General features: G+C 53.8%; 1 protein-coding gene across 1 annotated transcript; it reads left to right on the top strand.

Moving 5' to 3' along the window:
• The first annotated feature begins 2,068 nt into the window (after nucleotides 1–2,068).
• On the top strand, nucleotides 2,069–10,434 carry GZMK (granzyme K). Its single transcript, XM_090278855.1, has 4 exons — nucleotides 2,069–2,256; nucleotides 6,759–6,909; nucleotides 7,628–7,897; nucleotides 10,000–10,434. Exons 1-4 carry the CDS (start codon nucleotides 2,117–2,119, stop codon nucleotides 10,159–10,161), a joined length of 723 nt encoding a protein of 240 aa, XP_090134981.1. The 5' UTR covers nucleotides 2,069–2,116; the 3' UTR covers nucleotides 10,162–10,434.
• The last annotated feature ends 14,898 nt before the right edge of the window (nucleotides 10,435–25,332 follow it).

Genomic DNA, 25,332 nt, shown 5'->3' with positions numbered 1-25,332 from the left:
GTCCCTGTCCCCTCAACCCCCCCGCCCCCCAAAATGCAGCTTCATCTTTCACACGGTCTGTCTCTTCCTCTCTGGTGGTTCAAATCACCTCCACCTGTCCCCATGGTCTCCCTCCCTGTCCCAATAGCTCCAGGTCACAGTAAGGGGCTGATCGCTTCCTGCCTCTTCGCAGCTGAGAGAAGCGGCGCATCAACTGTGACAAAGGTGACTTGAAAATCCACAGGGACCTGTGACTGCAACTAACACATTTGGTTTCTTACATTTGTGGCTTTTCTTCACAGTCCCTCCTTTGCAGCTGCGGGACACTGTGGCAGGAAGTCTGGCTCCCTCTGCTGATTTAATACACAGGGACGTCGTGCTGTGGCCCCGCCCTGTAAAGTGAAAACAGGATTATCTTCCCGGATTCTGTGCTCTGGCCGCGTATTCATTAGCACGCAAGTTGTTTCAGGCCAGGCGAAGGGACTGGCCCGGGTCGCGTGCTGTGTGGCGTTAGGCAGATTGCTCAGCCTTCTCTGAGCCTGTTTCTTCATTTGTCACATAAGTGTGATAGCTGTGCTTCCTCACAGCGTCAGGCGTGAAAATACACAGGATTCTGTAAAAAGAATTTTAGAAATAATTTAAGGCACTTATTGAATCACAACAAATAATATATTATTGCAATACTAGCAAACAACAATTTGGTAGGAATTTCTTGCAATCTGGCAAACATAAGAGCCCTGGATTTCAATTCTCCTTTACAAAAAAAAGAAGAAGAGAGGATGCATGTATCTTTGAAAAAAGAGAATAAGGTTTGTTAACTGAAGGCAATTTGGTCACTGTTTCTGGACAGTAATTAGATTTTTGGTGCCTGGTTTACCTATTTGTATGAGTTTAATAACACTTGCGCTATGGACCAGCACCGAGGGAAGACGGGATCGTAGCGTCTTAAGTCTTAAGTCCAACCCTTTGGTAGGGAAGAGAAAGCCCTGTAGACACCCCGCAAGGCACTGCCCTCTGCTCCTGGGGAGAATGTGGCGCAAAACCCAGTCCTTGGTTTTTAAAAGTTATTATTATTAAGGCCCTGGATAAACACGCAGTCATTTTTTATTAAAAGTGAGTAAAAGAGAGACTCGGAATTAAAAACATGTTGCCAGTGTTCCCCTTTCATAGCATTATGAAGTCTCACAAAAACGTAACTAAAATGTCACCCCATTTGGTCAAATGAGAGGAACGGCCCGAGCAGGAAGGAACAAGCCTGCTACGACGCGCACGGTGTCTCTGGGAGAGCTTCAGGCTTTGCCGAAACACAGGCATGGTTTGTACAGGGTTCTGTGTGTCTGCACATCATAAATCCACGTCCAGATGAGAAATAGCGAGAAAGCCCCCCGGCCAGGCCCCGTTTCCCTCCAGGAAAAACAGCCCCTACTGCTTTAGAGCAATGAGCATCCTGGGCCTCTGTCTGCAACTTGGTTGCGTTCTTACGGCTTGGATACTTTTCCTCTCATCACTTATAACAAGAGCACTCACCCCGACCTTGCAGGTGGTTAAGCCCAGAAACGGATTCTTCATCGCAAACATAACTCCCCCTCAAAGTGTGAAAAGCACAGGTCTGAGGTGCCCCAAACTGATGCACCCCTCCCAGCCTAGGTGTGAAAATCTCTAGCTCGAGAGCGCTGTGGGGAGCAGGGTAAACGCGTAAGACCAAGGCGTGGTTTTCAGAGTCTTCTTCCTTCACCGTTTCGGGCAGAGGATTTCATCCAGGCATCTTAAATCAAAGCCATGAACATGGCCAAGTTTTCCTCCTTTTCTCTGTTTTTCCTGATCGCTGGGGCTTATACGACTCCAAAGGGTAAGTACCTCCTGCACCCCACACATGAGCATTAAGTGAATTTCTAGTGACTGTGGTCACATTACCAGCAATGGCTTTTCACAGCCACGCCTATGCCCACACCGTGAGGTGCTGCCCAATTGTTATGTACAACTGCACACTAGTGTTTGTAAGTGCAGTCATGACTCAGGTGTCTGTTTGTTTTCTAATCTTTGCAGATGCTAGAGTGCCTGTCACAGAAGAATGTTAGGGACTCCTCTGCTTAGGTTGTCCGTGTTAACCTTTGGGTTTTCTTTTGCAGGTTTCAAAATGGAGATTATCGGCGGGAAGGAAGTGCCACCTCATTCCAGGCCATTCATGGCCTCCCTCCAGTACAGAGGACGCCACGTTTGCGGCGGGGTCCTGATCCACCCGCAGTGGGTGCTGACGGCGGCCCACTGCCGCCACCGGTGAGTCCCTGCGCCCTGTCCCCCGTGGGCTCCTCGGTGGGCGAGGACAGAAGCTCCCCCTGCCGCCCCCCAGGGGAGCACCTGATCTCCCCTTCACCTCTGTGATCACTGACCGGCTGTTGGAGGTCATGTGCCCTCACACACACCCACGCTCTCTACCCCGGGTTACCCTTCTCGAGGAGCGCTGGCCCACCTCGGCCACCAAGCCCTCAGCCACGCACATGCCTGCGTGTGCCGCCCAGGAAGGCAGCCACTCCTGAGCGAGCCAGACGGCCTGAGCTTGCGCCTCCAGAAGCCCCCTGACAAAAGCACCCGCTTTGTGGGATTCTGAGGGTAAAATAGTATCTGTATAAACCTCTGAGAAAGCTTAGCACACAGTAAGTACAGACAAATGGCAGGTATTAGTCGTAGTTACTGTAGCAGTAAGAGGTGCCTGCCTTGCTCATGGCCTTCAGACCCCCTACATGAATGCCTATGCCCCGGTCCCCACCACAGAGGGGAGGCCCACAGCGTGGGAATTACAGCTGTAAGAGCAACAGCCTTCCCAGGTGAAAAAAAAAACAAAAAAAAAACCCTAGATGGTTTATTGAGAGAGAGAGAGAGGTGGGGGCGATCTTTCTTTCTTTGGGACACGCAGAGGATAGCTTTTCTGAAGACGGACTAGAACTCTCAAAGTCCACTTCAGCCTACAAATCTCACACTGCAGCTAAAAGAGTCCAACGGCCTCCTTGGGATTCCGCAACCATCGCCAAAGGAAAGGCAACAGGAAGCCAAAGGGGTGTTCTGTTTGTTTGTGCAGACAGGAGAGTGTTTTCCTTCGGTTGGTTTTTTTGCTCGTTTGTTTGTATGTCTTCTTCCTTATGTTTTTTCCCAAATAAGCTGTGAAGCAATGGGTCTCCTTTCCTTACAAGGTGGCCGCGTGCCCTTGAGGGTCCCTTGGCCATGACGCTTTGCTCGCTGGGCCTCAGCTGTACCAAAAGGAACGGTTGCACTGACTGACTTCTCCGGGTCCCGAGGGTTTTGTTTGATTGCCCCATGAATGACACTGTACGTACGCAAGTTAGAAATTCTGGTTTATTTCTGTATGAGCAGCCACTGATTTCCAGTTTAGTGTGGCTACTGCATTTCAACGAGGTCCTTGCTGTCACAGAGGCCTCCCTGTGCCCCCGTCACTTCTGCCCTTTCAGGACACTTGCCCCTGGGGACCAGCTAGGCCAAGGCTGACTATCAATAAGTGTTCGTTCAATTCAGAATATGCACATCCTCGGGCCGCTTCGCTACATGTAAACAGACTCCAACCTCCCCAGACACACAGCCTGACTTCTTACAAACGTTCAGTAAACGCTGACTAGAAGGAAATAAATTGGAGGGTTTTTGTTTTGTTTTATTTTTTGCGAAGCTGAAAACACGTGTATAAAGTCCTTCACAAACCATGAAGTGCTGCCGATGATAAATGGTCTTACGAAGTTGGATTTTAAATTTTGTCAAGTGAACTTGACTCAGTTGGGGTGGGTTGCCAAATTGGCTAATTAGGGAAAAGAGGTCTCTTGGAGTTTAAAAAAAAATTGCTAAATATCATGTTAAATGGCTGGAGTATAAAGAACTCCAGAATATGTGGATCAGATTTCTTCTACGGGACACTTGGGTGTGGAACTGTAGGTGGACTGGTGCTTGGAAAAATATTAAGCTTTAGGAAATCCCAAATATTTATGAAATAGCGCTATGGTGGCTTCCCACAGATGTGCTCCCACGCATCCTGCGGGGACAGCTTGCGGGCTCCCCCGGGCGCCCCTCACCACGCAGTGCCGGAGGCCAGTTCCGGGTGCCCCTGCTCAGCACCCACGCGTGGCCCCTCACACGGTCTCCTGGCTCCTTTGTTAGTCGCCACACCAGTTACAAAAGGAAACTGGTAAAAAGGCTTCTTGTATGATCGGACGTCCAGCTTTTTGACTCATCAGAAGCAAAGCTCAGACCAAGTCCTGTCCACGCCTCCCAAGCCTCCTCCCCCGCCAGCCGGCAGCTCCCCCAAGCCCCCAGCACCCCTTCCTTGTGGCATTCCCCCCACCCTGAGTCAACCTGGCTCTCCAGGCAGAAACTGCAGACCCAGATGCAAACCAGCCACACTTCCCTGCTGCCACCGCGTCCTGCAGCTCCATGAGCCATTCTCAAGTCTGCTCCTTCCCCGCACCTCAGCGTCCTCATCCGCAAGGTGGGACTGACCGTGACCCGTCCCTCCCGGGGCTGTCGTGAGGGTAACATGAGAGAAGGCACATCAGAGCCTCGGCACACACCTGGCACAGCACCACAAGCTAACAAAAGTTACGTGGTGTTGTGTTATTATCTGTACCTGATGTGGCAGTCGCTGACGAGCCCAGGCCATGATCTTGTCATGCTGACAGGACAGGGCTGTCGTGACCCCTCTCCAGCGATTCCGAAGCAGGTGTCCAAGGACCACGCTGGAGAAACACGGAGCGGTACAACTACACAAATAAACGCATGGGTCTTGTTGCCCCTCCTCTGTGTGAGGCCAGGCCTGGGTTTGGCTAAGGGGGCGCGATCCTAGAACCCAGATAATTGCAGGTGTCTTGTGAGCAGAGAAGTCGGCTTTTGTGGTCCAGACCACAGTGGAAGTGCACCCAGAGATGGAAAGTTCAGAGAGCCCTTACAGTCTGCATGCACTGTTTTTCTTTCTCTTTTTTTTTAAGATTTTATTTATTTAAGAAAGAGGGGATGGTAGGGAGAAAGAGAGAAATATCCATGTGCAAGAGATACATAGATGAGTTGCCTCTCGCACGTCCCTACCGGGACCAGGCCCACAACCCAGGCACTTGCCCTGACCTGGAATCGAACCGGCGACCTTTGGCTTTATGGGACGATGCCCAGCCTGCTGAGCCACACCAGTCAGGGCTGCTTGCATTGTTTTTAGTGTTAACATGTCCCAGTGGAGATGAAAATGATCGAAACATTTCAAAGGCATTCACTAATCCAAGAAATCGGTAAAAAGCGAAGGGGAACCACAACTTCCCTCAGTGCCCTGCCCCCGGTTGGAACTCAGCTTCACACCCTCCCTGGTGCCAGTGACTCGCACACGCCCGTCTTGTCCTTAGAACGTGGTCCTGGGGGCTTCCACTCATCCTCCCCCTCCAAGGCGTTGGGGGTAGGGAGGATGTTGAACTTGAGTTCGAGTCAATCCTAGGAAATCCGATCCACATCCTTTGAGAACTTTCATCCCCATCCTGATGTTGCAATAGGCAAACTTTTCAACAAATAGAGCTGGAATTCCGAAATTCAACTCCTCTGGTAGAAATCAACACGTGGGGATTCCTGGCCGGCACGGCCCGCCAGCAGGCCCCCAGCCCCCAACCCTGAGGCAGCCTCCCGTTTCCTCATCCGTGGTTCTGTGCTCTTCATAATTTGTCTTAATCGATACTCACCCGTATGTATGGGGGTGGGGTTTTAGACTCTGCCTTGTCCCTTTCTAAGTGACAATGAAACATTTACATGCAAACAAACAAATATAATTCTTTGTATACATGTTGGTGTTCCCAAAAAGGCCTCCTGGGCCGCCCGTTAAAATGGGGTGTTTCTGCAGTGCCGGCCCGGCTCCCGGCATCGCCAGGCTCTCCCACGGCCCGTTCCCGTTCTCAGGACTAGAACGGGATTTTGCTCGGCCCGCAGTAAATCGCAGCAGGGTGCTGCCCCTGAAGAACGGGTGCCAGGACTCTCTGGGCCAAGGGACACGAGCCGCCGCCGCCGCCGCCACTGCCTGGCGTGTCTGTCACAGGCTCAGCAGTCCGTGGTCTCTGAGTCCCCGCAGTGGCGTTCTCAGTGGCTGCCAAGCCCGCGTGTCCTTGTTCCACACCAGCAGGGATTCTCCACCGTGGAAACAGCTTTCCCTCCTCGTCCAAATCTTCCTTCTCACGGGGGCGCAGAGCAGAGGGGCTGGCCTGCCTCTCCTCGTGGCCCGAGAAGACGTCTCCGTGTGCCAGATCGGCGAGTCTTCGTTATTAAAACCCTTCACCCTGGGAGGATGGAAAGCCTCTGGGGGGTGATGCCACAGGCTGCACTTTTGAGATGGTTAAAGCTGTGCATTTTATGTCACGCAGGTTTTATCTCAATTAATTAAAAAAATAGAACTTAGCCATGATAGATCGCAATTTCAACCCACATCAAGAAATGTAATTTCTTTTATTTTCACCTAAATTAACTCAATGTTGTTGGGAACTTGATGTGGGTCGATTAGGGTTTCGCTCCCTTCCTCCCACAGCAGGGGACCGAGGTCAGGTACCTGCCACAGCACGGGGGCTGCACGGGGCGGGCTGGAGGCGGGCCATCGGTCATGTTTGCGGCCGCTGAGACCTCTGTCACTGCACTTAACCCCAGACACGTGACCTCGGAGGTGGTCCTCGTCCCTGTATGTATACGTCCTTCCCCACCACTTCTTCTCTCCACTGGGGGACTTGGGAGTCACGTTGTTAATTCTCTTCTCTGTGCTTCTTCAGGTTTGCCCGGCGCCAGTCTTTCCGCGTGGTTTTAGGGGCCCACTCTCTCTCAGAGAACGAGGCCTCCAAACAGACATTTGAGGTTATGACGTTCATACCATTCCCAGGATTTGCATCCAACCCCGACTCAAATGACATCATGCTAGTTAAGGTACGTGGCCTCGCCTTCCTTCAGTTCCCCCAACATTCTTACCCAACACAAGTAGCTGTTAAGTCATGTCTACAAAGGCATTTTGTGGGCACCCTCTTCACGTTGGGGTCCCTGGGACATATTCTGTCAGACCCCTTTTTCCTTCCTGTACTGCCTTGAAAGAAACAAGAATTTATCACCAACCCATTGGGCTGTGCTTACACAGGAAAGAGCGGCTCTGAGGCTCACAGATGGGGTCGGAAACAGCCCCACATGCCCCAGGGTCCACCCTGAAAGCTTTCTTCCCAAATGCTTTCATCGTTAGCAAATGAAAAACACAAGTCGTTTATCCAACAGAGCCAACCAAGTGACTTCAGGGGCCCAGGAATGAGTTACAACTTCGTCTAGACGGTCCTCAGTCCAGGCCAAACGTAGTCTAGACAGTCCTCCGGGGTCCTGTCCAGCAGGAAGCAGCCCAGCCCTCAGAGTCAGGACCGATGGGTGTTATTCCACGGAAAACCAGCCAGGACAGAGCAGAGGCCAGTTTGCTTGAGACTGGGCAGGGTTCCCGCTCTGGGTCAGCTTACAGGACATGGGGAGCAGGCTCCGGAGAGGCAGCTGCAGGCAGCCACCAGGAGAGGGGCGTGCCCCGCGGAGGGGACCACACATAGCCCGCGCGGGCGGAGAGCGCGATACCGCTGGGGGTGACCAGTCACCGACTCTGTTTTCAATTCGTCAGCTTCAGACGGCAGCACAGCTCGGCAAGGCTGTCCGGCTGCTCCAACCAAGCACCAAGGGTGCCATCCGCGCCGGAACAAAGTGCCAGGTCACGGGCTGGGGAGCGACGGACCCGGTGCTTCGGAGCCTCTCAGACACCCTGCGGGAAGTCACTGTCACCACCATCAGTCAGAAGGTCTGCAACAGCCCCAGCTACTACAACCGCCACCCCGTCATAACCAGAGGCATGACGTGCGCGGGCGACGCCAGAGGCCGGAAGGACTCCTGCCAGGTGCGTGGCTGGCGTGGCGCGCTGGTCGGGGCGAGGCTTTGTTTGTTCTCTCGCGCGGAGGGCAGGGGCATGGAGAACCCCGATCGCCAGTCCCAGACGCTGCCCTCCACGCCTGCCCGGCGGTCTCTGCGTCTCTCGTCCTCCTCTGTGAAGGAATCGTGAGGACATCCCCACACACAGCACGTGCTCATGACGTGTCTGTACCTCGGGATAGTGGGCCACACCTGGTGACTTGTCCAGCTCCCTGCACGCCTGTCACCGTCCCGGGGGAGTCTGCCAACGCCGCTGCGCTCACTGGTGGCGATTAGAAGACCAGGTCTCCAAAAGGCAGAGCCACTGTTTAAATTACCGTATTTTTCGCTCCATAAGACGCACCCAGGTTTAGAGGAGGAAAGCAAGAAAACAATATTCTGAACCAAGGGGTGTCCTAAATATTTAATAAAATATAACAGAATAATATTTCCACCATGTAAAGTGAACAGCAGTCAACAGCGGCATTAAGAACCGTCATCACTGTCATTAACAAAGAGGAGAGACTTTAATGCTCAGACACTCTCCTGGTTTTCTGGGGACACCAGGTCAGGTGATACACATCATGGTCTGTGACACGACATTTGCTCCATAAGATGCACACATTTCCCCCCACTTTGGGGGGAAAAGAAGTATATCTTATGCAGCGAAAAATACGGTAATTAATAAAAAGGTCTTATAAGACTCAAATGCAAGAACTTCAGATATATAGTATGTGTTTCTTAAGTCCTGCTGACGGGCTGACCAAAAGGAACAACAGTCATAGTTTTCAAAATCTCATTTCCTGAGATAGTGGAAAAAACAGGCGCTCATGGTCACAGGTGACAAGTGGGCAGCACAGATGGATTACCAGTTGTTTTTTGTCCTTACCTGAGGACATTTTTCATTGCTTTAGAGAGAGAGAGAGACATCAACGTGAGAAACGGTGATCGGTTGACTCCCATACATGCCCCAGGGAGCAAACCTGCAACCTAGGGAAGTGCCCGGACTGGGGACCGAACCTGCAACTCTTCAGTGTACAGGATGACATCCAACCACCAAGCCACACAGGCCAGCGCAAATTATCAATTTTTTAAAAATTAGAACACAGCTCTGACTGGTGTGGCTCAGTGGGGTCGGGTGTCATCCCACAAAGCGAAAGGTTACCAGTTCAATTCCCGGTCAGGGCACGTGCCTGGGTTGTAGGCCAGGTCCCCAACTGTGGGCGTGCAAGAGGCAACCAGGGGATGTTTCTCTCCCTCTCTTTCTCCCTCCCTTCCCCTCTCCCTAAAAATAAATACATAAAATCTCTTTAAAATTGGAATACAATATTGACATCACACTGTACGTGTGATTATGTGGCGGAGGAAGGAGGATGATTTCCAAGGCCGTGTGTGTGTGCAGTGGCCCCCACACTGCCACGCCTGAACCCACCGGAGCGCCAGGTCCTGCAGCTGGCAGGGGAGGGGCAGCAGAGGCAAAGCACAGGCTGCCACCCTGGCACTTCCTTGACAGATTGGAGTTGCACGTTTTGTTCCCAGAGGGAGTCCTCAAGAATCAGTTCATGGAGCAAATATTTACTAAGTGTTGTGTACGTGCAGAGCGCTCCGTTCAGCCACAGGGAGATGTAGAAACAGGAAATAATAGTACAGAAAATAGAGTTCCTGCCGCCCAGACTCTCACTACAATACTTTCCTCTGCTACTTGGTTTCAGACCCATGGACCCCAAAATGAAAGTCATGACTTAGAAAATGTCTTTTATTTCAGTGAGTTATTTCAAACTTTGTGTCTACCCTTTCCTTGATGGATAAAGTTCAATAGTCACTGATGACCACAGGGTGTATATAGACATAATCCTTGACAAAGTCGGGGACGTGGACAGACAGACAGACAGGCAGACAGATGGAAGCCCGGTCCTGGGCAGAGACACAAACGCGCTGCACGGACCTACGCGGAGCAAGAGCTGTGCCTGCCCCCCTTCAGGACACAGAGGAACGAGGACCCGGATAGTAATCCTCTGAGTCAACAGCTGTTGGTGGTAAGAAAAGTCGGAGAGCTTCTTACCCAGAGTCTGTCCCCTTTCTTGTCTCCAGGGTGACTCCGGCGGCCCCCTGGTCTGCAGCGGCGCCTTCTATGGGCTCGTGTCTTCAGGCCATAAGTGTGGTGAGGCCAGGAAGCCTGGCATCTACATCCTCTTAACCAAGAAGTTCCAGACTTGGATCAAGAGCAAGCTCCTCCCGCCCCCTGCAAACTGACGCGGCCGGTGGTTTCCGTGGACCTGCCGGGCGCTTGTTCCGGAGGGTTCCTGTTCTCCCCGTCGTGCGTGCACAGGCCGCCTTTACCTTCAGATGTAGTTGGATGTAGGTCACGGGGGCACGGCGAGGGTCCCCTCCTGCGCCCAAGGGCTGGTTTCGTTACGTAACCAGCTCGTTCCGCACGTCTCCCAGACGCGTTCCTGCTGCGCTGATCTCATGCTGAATAAAGCTGAGAAGAGCATATGCTGGTCTTCCGTGGGAATCACTGCAGCGAGTGACCCCCTCCCCCACTCCACTCCCACCCCCCGAAGGGCAGAAGGGGATTGAACCAGTCACTGCGCCACCTTCAGCAGGTCTATGCGTGGTTTCTGCTGGACCGTCCGAAGCTGATTTTCCAAAATAAGCAACAGGAAGTTCGAATACCCCAATGCGAGGCAAGAAAGGATGATCGGCATTTATACAAATATTTAGAATAGTACTTATTACTGAGTTATTCATACTTCCTTCCAGACAGGATCTAAAACAATGTACAAAAATACTGACAATGAAACAAAATTTGAAATTAAAAATAATTTTTCCTCAAAACATTAAAAATAGAAATACCATGTGATCCAGCAATTCCAGGTCTGGCATTTGTTTGAAGAAAATGAAACGCTAACTCAGAACGGTATCTGTGCGTCTGTGCAGCACTGTTCACGACGCCTGAGACATGGAACCCCGTCTGCATCCATCCAGGGTTAATGGACAAAGAAATCGTCACACACACACACACACACACACACACACACACAGGAACATTATTCAGCCATCAGAAGGAATGAAATTTTGCAGTTTGCAACAGCATGAATGGCCCTTGAGTGCATCATGCTACGTGACATCAGCTCATAAATACAGGGGACAGGTGGCTGGTTGGCAGAGGTCGGGAGTGGAGGGACGGGAAAACAGGTGGAGGGGGTCAACAGGTTAAAATTTTAAATTAATTAAATTCTTAAAAGACTAGTTTGGTGAAGAAATTGAGACGGGTCCCTACCCACTGCATCCAGATCACCCGAGGAGACTGTCTGAGGGACAGATTCCCCTGACTCTTTGCCCAGAAATTCAAACAGAACAGGTTCAGGTAAGCCTGTCCATCTGCGTTGTTCAAAAGCAAATCAGCTGATTCTGAAAAATGGGAAAACCTGAAATCTGCTGATCAGGAGCATTCTTAATGCCATCTTACAAAAAAAAGAAGAAGGAGGAGGAGGAGGAGGAGGAGGGGGAGGGGGAGGGGAGGGGAGGGGAGGAGGAGGAGGGGGGGGAGGAGAAGAAGGAGGAGGGGGAGGGGGAGGGGAGGGGGAGGGGAGGAGGAGGAGGGGGAGGAGGAGGGGGGAGGAGGGGGAGGAGGGGGAGGAGGAGGAGGGGGAGGAGGAGGAGGGGGAGGAGGAGGAGGGGGAGGAGGGGGAGGAGGGGGAGAGGGAGGGGGAGGGGGAGGAGGAGAAGAAGAAGAAGAAGAACAGTAAGAGCTGTGGGATTGTCTTCTACAGATTCTTCAGTGTGGACTGATGACCGAAGACCAGAGCGGGGTTCAGGAAGCACAGGAGGGCGTCAGCTCTCCACGGCTGCGGGGGCCCGTGGTCGGAGCAGTGACGATGTCTAACGTGGGTGGGTGGCTTCTCCTTCACAGCCAGTGACCAAAGGGTCAGTCACAGCGTTGGTGCCTGACTGGGGTTCCAGAGGGTAAACAGTGTTCACTCCCCGGTGGCCGCACCGAGTTCTCTTGTGTTTGTATCGAATGGGTGCTTTTATTTGTTTGTCTGTCTGTCTGTTTCCATGGTTTGGGGAACCACGACCAGCAGCGCTGACCTGGGAGTGCTACGCACCCTGCATTAGGAAGGCATCTGGCTGAAACTGCAGAGCTGCTCTGAGGATAAAGTCGTAAAAAACAGTTATCTAAATATCCCACTCTGTGTTGTTCTGATTCATTAAGAACATACTATAGTTCATAAGGAAAAAAGGGGGGATTGTAGAGATTCCCGACTCACCATTAGAAACCATCTATTTCATCAAAATTGCAAGTCCACGGAGCGTATCTCCGCAAACCTCTTCACTCCAATGGAAGACCCCAGGGTGCCTCTGACGGCAGCTGGCGAGGGCCCTGAAAACTTGTCACGGCCCCTGGGGGTGCGTTTGATGTCAGAGCCCACACCGTCCACGTCGAATGGTCAGACCCGGTCGGACGGCTGTGGAGGAAGCTCTGCCAGCCGCTGTGGCCGGCCCGGGGACTCTGAAACGGGCAGACGGACAGTTTAGCCCGACAGCAGCTGATGACGAAGCCCGATGTTGGAAAGCGCCCTTGTCCTTCCCGGAAAGCCGCGTGGAGCACGCGTGACGCAGTCCTCCCCCTGAAAGACTGGCGCCTTGCCGCTCGGGAGCTCTGCCTCCAAGGGCAGCTTTGACTTCACCTACAGCCTCAAGTACAAGCTGAGAGTTCAAATGAGGCCAATACCCATGTCTTCAAACGGCTCGGGCGTTAGGGGACGTGGCTGACCGTAGCATTCTGAGTTACGCCTCTTTCTCCCTCCTTCGTGGCCGCAGACAGAACGCGTTTGCCTCCACCCCCCACCCCCGACGGAGAGAAGGCTACCAGCCCAACGTCATGTCCAATCTGCTTTCATAGACGGTGACGGCGCTGAAAACAATCAGGGCCAAAGCGGGCAACCGAGCGCATGAAACAAATCCACACGAGTCCCGGGGACGCCGCCGCCAGTCCAGGACCTGGGAGCAGGGTCTGTCCGGCCTCGTGACTCAGTCTTTGCACATGAATCTCAGCTGCCCCCGAAACGGAGGCAAGAGCAGCGTTCCCAGCCTGGCTTGTTCGGAAAGGCAGCTCCTCACAGGGGACAGCTGTCCGTCCAGCCAGGGGGCTCCTGCTCTAGGCCCAGCTCTCGACTGGGGCCCTGGCACAGGCGTGGCGGGGGGGAGCGGGGAGGCTGCTCTGCCCGCCCCACGGCAGACACGCCGGCCTCCGACAAAGCTTACGCTGTCACAGGAGGACGGAGACACGCCTGGGGAGCAGCCCGTGTGCCGTCCATGAATTATGAGCCCTAGCACCTGCCAGCAGACCCCTGGGTACCTGGCTCCTAAATGACTCAGCCCCCGCCTTTCAGGGCCACACACCGACTTCCTGTTTGCAGACGGTGACTTCGGCAGTCGGTTTGCTGAGTCATGTCGGTCAAGTCCAGACTGACAGGCTCCTTTTCTCCTCCACCGTGAAAGATCGCGCTCGTTTCCTGGTGGTTGCAATGGGTCATTTTTCACTCTTTGCCATTTTTGCGTTTTACCCCAGTGGCAGGTTATTTTTTGCTCACGTATCCTAGCAACCTTGAGCCCCCTTTGCTAGCTGACCCTGGCTGTTATCTCAACCCCAGGTGCGCCAAGTGTTTATCAGCTGAAGCCCCTTCTAAATTAGAAAGTGTGTGTATGTGTAGTTTCTCACGCCTGTGTAGTTTTTTTTCTCTTTTGTTGTTATCTAGCTATCCCAAGGACATGAGTATAGCTCTTTTGCCTTTAAAAACCTTTTAGTCCGTAAGGCGGGGCGGCTCTCCCATCTTCTGCTTCTGAAGGTGGGAAGACCCGTCCTGGCCAGGTAAATAAACGCCATAAATTTATTTCTAAATTGCCCTGGGAATGGAGCAGGAAGTAAAATGAAATTGCCCCCAGAGAGTTCACATTTAAACTCCATGCCTATTGGGTCAGAGCCGAGATACACAAAATCACTCTGTGGAGACAGTGAGGTCCCCAAGCCTACAAGACTGACTGTACCTGCTTGTCAACAACTCTGAGCACCCAGGTCAGAAGTGGGGGACTTCAGCCGTGGGCGGACGTGGGGAAAGGAGGCTCGCAGGCCGTGGGCGGGCAAGAACGGCAGGAAGGGGGGAGATGAGCCCCTCCACCCACCTCAGCCCGCCAAGCCCCCCGCTGCCCACCTGACCTTTCCTAACTCCACGCTCACCGAGCAAACGTCCGTGAGCACTTGGCTCCCTGTGACAGTTCTTGCTCACCTTCAGCTCCGCTACGCCTGTTATTTTCATACATCTAAGTTGGGGTAATTTGAATTGCCCTTTGAGACTCAAATTCGCTTTTGTCGTGCTAGAAAAAAATCAGATTTCTATCCCTGCATTAATGAAGGTCAAACCCGGAGCCTTGGTCAATTTACCAACACAATGAATACTAACTGCCCCTGAGACTCCGACAGGCTGGCAGCCTGCCTCTCCCTGGAGGGGACTCCTGGCATCCCTGCTGTGGCCACAGGCATGAAAGTTGCTCATATCTGGAGCATCTTTACAGACATATTCCCATTAGGACTCTGACTATCCAACAACTCCAAGAACTACTCCGATTTTTTAACCGGCTTCCATCTGCTCACTCGGTAGCAGAAGGCGCAGTTTGCCACTCAGCGGCCATCCTCTCTCTTTCCTACTGTCAACACTCAGCTTCCTTTGGAGCCCCACACGTGCACCGCTGAAAGGTGGTGCTTCCCAGACTCCCTCGCGCTCCTGGTGGCCAAGGAGGTGTAAGCGCACACCATGGGTCGGGAGCTTCCAGGAAGTCCCTTTAAGGCAAGCTGATCCAGCAGGAAGGAGTGAGCATTCCCCCTCGCCCTTTCTCCTGCCCGGATCGCAGGTGTGATGGCTGGAACTCCAGCAGCAACGCTGGAGCCATGAAGCAAACGCAAATAGGATCCAGGTGCCAGTGAAAGTGAAGCAGGAAGAAGGGGCCTCTGCTCTACCGAAGACTTCGTTACGTGAAAGAAAATACACACTTCGGTGGTTAATCCACTCTGATTTAGAGGTTTTGCTTTAGACATCCCCATTCAGTCCTCACAGATAAAATCAGAAACCCATTGATGAAATTTCTGTCCTTAGTCTATATTCCAAACAATGACAAGTATCTGTCTTCATGTCCCTCTGCCCAAATCCTCCAAAATCCCAACTGGCTTTAGTGTGCCAGCTTACCCTATAGAAACAAGAGCTGACTCAGAAAAGGAACTTCTAAATGTTGTAACCAGTAAACCCCTCCCCCAACCCCCCCGCTGTGCCATTCTGCGGTTCAGCATGGAGAAAGCGCCCTGGCTCGCTTGGGGAGATATTTCTGTCTCAACCACACACTGCTGAGCGGCAAGCATTCTTGCTCCTGTTACACAAATAACCACGGCGCTCTGTAGCCTGCAACACTGTTTCCTCCTTTCGTGTGTATTCTGTAAGTAGATCTTGTAGAACTGTTTCCTGTAAAGTTCCATGAAAATAATGTTTTCTGGCATTTGAGGTTGGTATTTGTTTTATTATTTCACAATCATTTGAAATAACATAGCAGTCTTTCCGTGCAAACTACAAAAGCAACTCCATCAGAAGACGGTTGGATGTAGCGACACCGGAACACGAGCCATGTTTTCGAAAAGCAGAGCAGCCAACAGCGCAGAGCGTGGCCATGTGCACAACCGACCCAGACATACTCCTGGGTCCTCACTGCGGAGCAGGCAGATACATTCCCTTCCGTTCATTCATTCATTCCATCTGTCAGTCAATCAACAAACACTTACTGAGCGCCGGGCACTGTGCTGCTCCCTGGAGATGCCAAGAAGCAAAGACACACTTTCTGCCCAGCAGGAACCCATCGTCTAGTGAACAGACAGGCGAGTGCCCTAAACACTGTCATAAAGGTGCCGTGTATCAGTCTAAGCAGAGACATCGGCCGAACAACTCTTCTGTGACCCAGCATTGTGACGATGCCATGATGGCATGGGACAGAGAGGTCATTTGAGGGGGAGTCATTTAGGATCCCGCAGGACCCCCTGCTGAGCACTCGGGGCCTCTACGCACAAAGCCCGATTCACTTGGAGGTTGTCAGCAATTTCCCACAGTAAAGGAAGATCTAGACACCAGGCTATACGAGCCGTCGCTGACCCAAATAAAGAGGACTCCAGCAATTGCTGGAGGAAACCCATATCCACGCAGGTGAGCAGGTTCGTTCCTTGGAAGGACTCGGCTCTCCCCACGATGTCCCTCCCGGCAGGAATGCCCGGACCGGTGCTGCGAGCAGCCAGTCTCTCTCAGGAGGAGATGTCCCATTCTTCCCAGCAGGAAGCAACTCAGCTCGTTCTACAGACCAGGAATGATTGTTCATCTGCCCGTTTAGAAGCCTTGGGGACCAGGAGACAGAATCTGTGACCCCCAACTTGTCGTGGGAACGCTAGGCTATCCTCACCCCCAAGCATGACTTCCAGCAGCATTTGTCCCCTTAGTCACTGAAAGGACAAGCAACTCAGCAAACAGCGCTGAAGCGGACGCAGGCCCCCTGGCCCTCCCACGCAGGAAATGGCTCGCCCCGGAGCGTGTTCTGACCGCGCTCACCTGCACAGACTACCGGTCTGGGTGCGTGGAACTGAGCTGTGCCGGCACAAGGCCTCCGTTGTTTCCCAGCTGTTCTTACCTTTGCATCTGGATAAAGTTTTAGACCTCAGATTAACTGTCTGAGTCTGATATTTCAAAAACTATTTTAGATAGAAAGAGCGTGCTCGCAGAAATCTGCCTAGGGTTGATGCTGCAGAGTTCACTACCATCCGTTCCACGGGAGTTGGTCCCGCGTGGTCTGGTCTCCTGCATGGCCAGAGCTTAGCGTGGGAGCTCGCAGGCAGCGGCTGTGAAGTAAATACCTGCAAACGAATGGATGAGTGGGTGGATGAACGGATGGATGATGAATCAATACATCTCTATTTCTGGGACCATTTAAGAACATAATGATCACACGGTTAAAATTGCCTTTTGAAATTCTTTATGAAAGCAGGAAGTAGGAGAGTTTGGGGGGTAAGTCCCAGGATTATCTGATCATGCTTGGAGCTTCACAGGGGGGAACAGCACCATGGAAACATTGAGCGTGATCATTTATTTCAAGGTTGCAATGAGCCATCCTTTACACAAGTCTTGGTAAGTTGTTGGGGACCCCCGACCCGCAGAGATCCCCTGGTGTCACGGATGAAATGAGGACGTCCCAGGCAGCTGGTGCCAGGGGAGAGACCGGCACATATCTGAGGGACAGATGCCGCCACTGCCTTCCTCCAAGGCCTTTTGTTGAGCACAGTCAGCCTGTGTCAGCCTGAGGGCACACAGCCTGCATGTGAAGCTCATCAGCCAACGTTGAGCAGTGCTGATCACATTGGTTACAGAAAACAGAGTCATTCAGGGATAACAGCGGAAGGAACGCTGAGATCTCCCTCGGGTCAGGGTATGTGGAGCACAAAGACTTCAGAGGCCATAAGATGGGGAGGGGGAGTTCATTCTGAGTTAAAGTTAAAACCTCTGCTGCTGGTGCGATAAAGCGGCCAAGTGAGGTGAAAGAACAGGGCAAGCGTCAGAGGACACAAAGCGTTTTCTCACGGCCCGATTCCTACCGGGACCCACTGGCTGCAGCATCGAGGCATGCATGCACCCCGCTTTCCCCGCTTTCCGGTCAGGTCTTACAGGCCTCGTTTCCTTCGCCTGGGCTACGCGGGGCTCCAAGTCTCGATACTTTCCCAGGGGCACCCCGACAGTAAGTAATGTCACTGCTTCATAAGAAGGAAAAAAGGGTTACAAAAATAGTAGGTATGCCTGGCCTGAAAGAGAGTACCTTCCAAGTGACCCTGGCTTTGTCCTCATTGTCTGACTCTGCAGGAATTCAGTCAGGCTCCGGCAACGGGGAACCTTAAGCTGCAAATTATTTCATTAATTTTCATAAGGTGCTTGTTCTCTTCAGTTCATTTTGTACTGAAAGGATTTGTAAATGTAATATTTTTCAATTCTGTTTGAAATTATCCTTTCAACGGAGCCTGGAAACATGGTGCACGGTTACAGCACATTTGGGGTCAGAAAGGCTGAAGCCAGATCAAACCTGCGAACCTGGTTAATGGCGGCACGGACGCTAGACATGTCAGGTGGCTCGCCTCTGGCCAACGTGAGTGTCCTGCTTTCCTTTAGGAATCAGCTGTCCTGGGGGCTCTGCAGAGAGGTGGTGTTTGGGGGACTTTCTCCTGCCCAGGGGCTGTTCCGTGTGGCCGGCTTGTCTCAGGAGGATTCCGGGACACTTGTTAATCCTGACCCCCTGCTCTTCTCTTACGCCAAGGATGTCGCCACAAAGATATGTGAGGCCAAGCAGGTATCTGTCCCACACTTCGGAGCATAGCCCGCAACCAGACCCCCGCAGGATGATCGCTTGGTGTGGGTTCCCGCGACAGCGGATCTCGAGCCGAGACCCGGCGTGTGATACGGTGACGTGTAAGAAGTGCTACATTTGGTCACTCCTACGGGGAATAAATGTTTGGCCTGCATCTTGGCTCACCCTTGGGATTTCCTGAGCGATAAGGATCATGGGAGCATCTTTACTGATAACAATGAGGTGACTTATGGGAGCACCTCAGCTGGGAGCACGTTGCCAGTAGAGCCAACTGTGAGATTATAGGGTTGGGAATGTTCGCTCCTGCCTCCCGATTCCCAGGGAGGGGGAGGGGGTGGGAGGTGGAATCGCTCACCAATGGCCAGGGATTCAGTCAATCACGTCATGCAATGAAGCCTCCCTGGACCCAAAGAAGGGGCTTCCCACAGCTTGCAGATTGGTGAGCCAGAACATTGTCACATGCCGCCGTGCCAGGCCCCAGCCCCCTGGGGACAGGAGCTTCTTGGTTTGGGACCTAGTCGTATGGATCTCTTCAATGCTTGTACCCTTTCATACTCTTTGCAGTAAGTCAGGAATCTAGGGAGTAAACAGAGTCCCTGAGCGCTGTGAGCTGCTCCGGTGAGTTACTGGTGGGGCCGTGGGAAGCCCTGACTCACCTACAGCCCTCCAGTCAGGGCCGGGCAGCAGTGTGGGCTTCCGGCGGGCGTCTGCAGGCAGGGCGCAGCTGCGGGATGAGTGCGTACCCCGAGGGACCCGGGGCTCTGTCAGGTGACAGGCCGGAAGTCAGCTGATGTGCAGGACACCCAGCCACGCAGCCTCGCCTGGTGGTGCAGGGCACACACGCGCACACGCACGCACACACACGCGCACCGGCATCGGCACCAGCACCGCAGTGTGCCCGTCTCTGACGCAAGGTGTGCCGGGAGACCAGTGGGAGAGCCGGGGAGCCAGGGGGAGAGGACACGCTCCCTCCGAGGGGCACGGACGTCCCGCACCGCCAGCTTGCCCTGCTCCGGCGATGTGCCGTCTCAGCCAGAGCTACAGGTTTGGGGCAAGCAGCCTTCGGTGACTGGGGGGGGGGGGGGGGGGTGCCAAGGGGACATGAGCTCCCCCAGTGTATGGAAGGCACTTACCAGATGCCCCAACGCTGGCCCTGAGGGCACTTCGCACCTAAAGCCTTGGCCGACGGCCAGTTCCCCGGGTGCTCAGTGAGCGGGCCGTGCTGCGCTGTGACCTGCACGACACACTCGCTGCTTCGGGACAACACGTGTGCGGTCACACCGCCTTTCACGTCAGGACCCAGGGCCGAGAGGTTGAGGCGCTCTGTCGGCTCTGGATTGAAGGAGACTTTTTAACCCCCTAAAACCAGCAAGGACAGTCATGCCTTGGTACTCAGCGGCTTCAGAACTCGTCCGACCCAGAACTCGTCGCGTTTTGATGAGAAGAAGATGCTGCCGCACCGGGCGCTTGCTGGAAGCTGTGCGAGTCACGCCGCGGCCCCGCAGGGGACAGCGCTCCGTCGCGCGGTGCTCGTCGGTCTCGCGCTCCTCACGAGTTCCCCAACGAACTAGCGACGGGCCCCGAGGGGCCACTGTACTGGGAATTGCGAGGCTGCCTGATGTCTCACAGGGAAGTCTCTGGTCACGCCTGCAGACCACGTGCCTGCGGTCCCCTCTTAGGTCACAGCCAGCAGTGACGGAGAGGCGGCAGGTGTTGGCTGAAGGGTTTTCCTTCTGTTAACTCACTCAGGCTTCACCAGAACACCACAGTGCGGGGGCCGTCCTGCTGCCCTTATTGGATGACGAGGTCCAGAGATTGAAGGCTCGGCCAGGGTCACACAATGAGTAACCAGAACAGGGATTCAAATGCACAAAACCGTATGTCAGGGCCTGCTCATCCTGGGAACCCCATCCTGGGACCCGCGGGACAAACCCCTGCTGCGGCACAGAGCTGTCCCCACTCCCCGGTGTGAGTCGTACCCCCCAGAGAAGTGTCCTTCTGCCAGTTTTGCCAACTGTTTGAAGGTCACTGCCCCCACCAACACACACCTCACCGGCACCTCCCCCTCTCTGCAGTAGCACGTGCTCCAGAGAACTGGTGGCAGGCCTATATGGTGTTCAGACCACGCCGGAAGAAAGAAGCCCCCCGGACGTGGTGCGGAGGAGGGCACTGACCTCTGGCCGCTGATGAAACGTGGGCTCGCAGCCGCCCCTTCCACGGGCTCTGCGGCCCTGACCGAGGCACTTCCTCGTGTGGGCTTGCCCGTCTTCGTCGGCCACAAACAAGCCGCAACGCCCCTAATGGCCCTGAAAGCCGTGTTCCTGGATCCAGCCGTGCCTCCCAGTTACACGGATAGACGGAGGCGTATGTCGTTCCTCACCTTAGAGCAGCTGACGTCGCCCTGCTGCAGAGTTCCTGCCTTGTCAGAGGCCGCTCCCGCTCCCAGCCCCAGCCCCAGGTGGCCATCGGGGGTCAGTGTCAGACACTGATTGGAAGAAGCAGAACCCCAAGGGGCAAGTCAGCCACCCCACGGGCGCCCCACTCCTGCCTCAGTTTCACAGGCTTGGCAGCCCCCGGTTTTCCTTACATGATGGGAGCTTATGGGAAAAGCACCTCAGCAAAGTCTCCTTTCCTTCTAGAATAATATTTGCTGGTATCTAAGGAAACGGGAGCCAGAGGGCCGGTCCTGAACAAGCTCCAACCCCTGTAGATGAACTCAGGGCGTTAACCCCCTACGACATAGCCTGCCTCTTTCTGTCCTTAACCTCTGACTTCGGAAAGTGTCGGGTGGAGACCAGACGAGAGCAAGCACTGTGATGAGTCTGCATGAGCCCACCACCCCGCCGCACTTCACTCCACGGCTCGATGCGTTCCACCCACCCCTCCAGGCCCTGGCCCCACCCCTGGGCTACCCCGGAGCGCACCCTCGCCACTGTATTAGGTCGCCTATAATAGTTCAATACGTATCTCTACAGGACAAGGACTCTGTTTTAAAGCATAACCATTATTGTGGTTTTTTAAATTTTTTAGTGTAGTACTAAATTAACATTAATTGTTTAACCTCAAATAATATCTCATCCATGCCAAAGTTGCTCCACCTGTCTCGTTTTAAACAAGTAACTTCAAATCAGTGTCCAAATCGGGTCCACACATTGAAATTGATGAACGTGTCTCCGATCTCTTTAACTGTATAGCTTTTCCTGCCGTAATTTTTTGTTGTAATTTAGCTGTTGAAGGAACTGGGCCATTTTTCCCGCAGAGCCTCCCAGAGTGGATTCCAACTGTTGCATCTTCAACATGTCACAGAGCAGGTTTCTCTCTTCGGGGTTCTGCAAGCTGGGGCGACGTCTAGAGGTCTGATCTGCCTGAGGGTCAGTCGAGGGACAGCGTGCGGCTTGTCTCCCTGTTAGGGACACGGAATCCTGTCTCTGTCTGTGTGACGTTCGCACCCCTGGGCGGTCGCCCAGACCCACCCATCGCTCCCTGCTGTGGGATCGGTCGCTGTTTCTAGGCCTTTCCGTGGACACAGCCCGGGGAAGAGTGGTTTGTTCCTTCAGCTGTTCGGTTTTTTTTTTGTAGAAACACACAACCAGTTTCTACTGGTACCTCCTGCTTACATCCCGGGATACCGACTCGGTCTTACTCCTGCATGCATCGCCCCTTTTCTCACATTGAAGTCCCAGCTTCCAATGACAAAAAGCGTAACTGCTCTTTTTCTTTTTCACAAAATACACACAGAGAGGCCCCACGATGATAACACTAACAAATATATGATCCTGAAAATAGTTCAAGGGTGTTTTACTGCTTGGAGACTTTTTTCCTTTCGGGTATAACCCGCTCACAATTTAGAGACACATGCTTGTCTTTTAGAGTCACTTAAAAAGATGTTTCCTTCCATAGTTAGGCAACCAACTTGACACACAGTTAGGTTTATTTGTTTTCTTTCATTGCTTCCAATTTTGAGGGATTTTTTTTATTGAATTCTGTGTCACAGTTATGTAAACCATTTATGTGGTTTTAAAGTCAAATCTCTAACAGGAAATATTCAGAGAAGTGTAGTTTTGATCACCGTATCATTCCCTCCCTTCCCAATAGGTAACTAAGTTTTTATTACAATTTGTTTTTAATGGACCCTTCTTTTTTTCAAAATGTTGGCTCGTGTTTAATTTATCCTGCTATTCCTCCTGTACAAGAGCACACTTCACATACTTTTACCCTCCTTACCGTTGTAACACTGAATTCTAAAGAGAACTCTGTAGCCATGTGCAGGGACGGCCCTCACTTCTTTCTGCACCTGCACGGGGACCCTTCACATGGGCGTACCGGGGGCTTCATCCGACCTGTTCCAGACAATGCTGCAACAAAGAGGTCCCTCTTCCTGGGTTGTCTTTGCATTTGCTGGCCAGCTTCACACACAGAGCTGAGGGGGACATCCTTCCCTCCTCTCTTCTTAAGCCTGTGTCCCCCTCACCCTGCCCTCCCTGAGGTCCGGCACAGAACCTGACCTGCCGTAGGCGCTCAGCCGACATCTGCTCAGTGAGACCTCACTCAGCATGTGTGGAATCTAACAATACACCAGTTAACGCATGAATGAAATTGGGAAATACCAGTGAGGCTAGTGCAAAGCCTGCAGATTAGTGAATGTTTTATGTACGCAAAGACTCGTGTATTGATTAATGTGCTGTGAATCTAAAAACTTCCGGCTACTAAATTACAAGGATGTCTTTTTTAAAATGCACGCTCAGTGATTCACAGATTGTTAGGGGTCCGGTCTGGGCCAATTTCTGACCGAGGAGGCGAAGGTGGCAGTGACCAGTGTGGGAGGGGTGTGTGGCCCCAGGGGTGTGTGACCCAGATGCCCGCGGTCAGCACCACCAGGTGTGGCGATGAGGTGGCCCCCTCACCACTCTCTGACGAGACAGGTTAGGGGACTACTTACATTATCACGCTGTGACAGACTGCTTTCTCGGAAGCCTGTGTCCCCGATCCAGCAGAAGCTGTCCGTGGGCAGAGGCCGGGCCTGCGTTGCTCGGGCTCCCGGGGCCCTGCCCTGAGCCTGGTGTGAGCTGGACAGTCCATTAACTTCGCTGGATAAATGAATGAGTCCAGAGCCCTAACAGGAAAACCCTCTCTCCAGTGCAAACCAGAAAGTTGCCGGGCAGCCCCTCGGGTTGTGACGTTCATTGGAAGCTGTCCCTCTGGGGTGGGGACAGTGCCGCACCCCCAACAGCAGGTCATGGGAAGTCCAGGTCTCCCGCTTAGTCCCCATGGACGCCCGAGGCGGCGGGGTTCCCACAAAACGTGTCCTGTGGCTGGCGGGCCAGTAGGGCCCCACTGACCCCCAGTCACCCTCCACTGACACCCTTGGGCTCCGTGGGCTCCTGCCACTGAAGGCGGAGCCCGGGCTCCCGACTGAGCTTCCTCCGGGGCCGCGTGGGCTCCTCCTGTCCTGTGACCCCGAGAGCAGACGTTTGTCGGGGCGCTTTTGTCTGTGCAGGCTGCTGTTCCCAGGTCGCCAGCTTCCTCAGCCATTTGCCGGGTGTGAAAGGGGGACAGCCAACCTCAGGAAGTCGCACCGAGTTCCCCAGGTGCCCGGTCCTGCCCAGGGCGCCTGCTTCTAACCCGAGCGTCTCCTTGCGTCCGTTTGCTGCTGGGCATCGGGAGGAGACACGGGGAGAGCGCACCCCGCCGCCTCCCCGGATGCGGCCCCGGGCGCCGCCTTTCACCATCCCCGCCCTCTAACACCGTGTCTGACCGCGCACGGGACACGAGCACAGCCTCACCCACCGCCTCGGCAGTCCAGCGGGCGTTTACGGAGCGCGTCACCCACGCCCGGTCTAGCCAGTCCCTGCAGGTGTCAGCGCGAGCAAGGCCTCGCCGTCGAGGGGCACAGAGGGAACCGCACAGGTGACGCGTGTCGGCAGGCTCGGCTCGGACACGGAGCAGGAGGACGCTGGGGGTGGGGGGCGTCCAGACGGGTAAGGGGGAGGCATAATAGGCCAAAGGAACGGCACGGGTCACGGCCCGAGGCCTGGAAGCGGAGGGGACAGCAAACAGCCCCTGTGGGAAGAGCATGGATGGGGGTGAAGGGATGAGATGCTGGATTGGGAAGGAGTCGGGCCCCAGGCCCCGGAAGCCATGGCTGCCCAGGGAGCACCCTCGTCATCCAGTCAATGCCAGGCCCCCCGCACCCCACCTCCCGGCCGGGAGGGCTCCGCCGTGTCTGCCAGCAGCTTAGAGCCCAGAAGGTTTCCCAGGAGGCTCACTGAGTCGCTGCTGCCCTGAACATGACAAAGGCGGAACAAACAAGCAAGAAAATAAGGAACTAGCGATAACGTGGGACTGGAAGGAAGACTTTAAACTAAGGAGCCAAACGTACTCTCATCTCCAGCGGGGGCCCACAGGTAACGGAAGGGGCTGCAGCCGGGGGCTCCGGGGGGAGCAGCGTGTCCAGCTGACGGCCCCCGGAGCAGCAGCCAGGGGGGGGGGCAGGCCATGGCCCCTGCTGCCAGTGACGCCGCTGTTGGGGACCGTCCTGGAGGGCTTGTTCCCTGCCCTGGGCTGCTTGATGGCACATAGGACGTCTGGCCATGGTAGACCCGAGGCGGGACCACAGACTTCACTCCTGTTAGATCGAGTTTTCCACCCGTGCTTTCAGTGGGAATAAACAAAACACGAAGCAGACCCACCGAGGGTTTTCCCGGGACCTCCCGTTCGTCACCTCCAACCTCCGACAACGGACACAGAATGGTGGTCATTGAGTGTCCACGTTCTTTCCTTAGGAGACTCCAGAGAAGGAGAGTGTGTTATATTCATCCATGGTCTTGCCTACTATGTTCTTTCTTCCTGTCGGTGTCCCAAGAGTCCTTTTGTCATTTCTCTTCTGCTTAGAGAACTTCTCTGTTAGCCAGTCTTTCAGGGAAGGCCAGTGGACAAAAGCTTCTCTTAGTTTTCCTTCATTCCCCAAAGATGTTTTCCCTGGAT

This window comes from Furipterus horrens, unplaced genomic scaffold (assembly GCF_987537825.1).
Source record: "Furipterus horrens unplaced genomic scaffold, mFurHor1.1.pri manual_scaffold_5, whole genome shotgun sequence".
In the NCBI taxonomy this organism is placed as follows: domain Eukaryota; kingdom Metazoa; phylum Chordata; class Mammalia; order Chiroptera; family Furipteridae; genus Furipterus; species Furipterus horrens.
The sequence above is the reverse complement of the archived record's forward strand: the minus strand, read 5'-3'. Positions and strand labels throughout refer to the sequence as shown.

Coding starts and splice junctions, on each gene's coding strand:
- GZMK (XM_090278855.1), top strand. CDS start 2,117: ATGGAGATTATCGGCGGGAAGGAAGTGCCACCTCATTCCAGGCCATTC. Junction 2,257..6,758: donor GCGGCCCACTGCCGCCACCG/GTGAGTCCCTGC, acceptor GTGCTTCTTCAG/GTTTGCCCGGCGCCAGTCTT. Junction 7,898..9,999: donor GCCGGAAGGACTCCTGCCAG/GTGCGTGGCTGG, acceptor TCTTGTCTCCAG/GGTGACTCCGGCGGCCCCCT.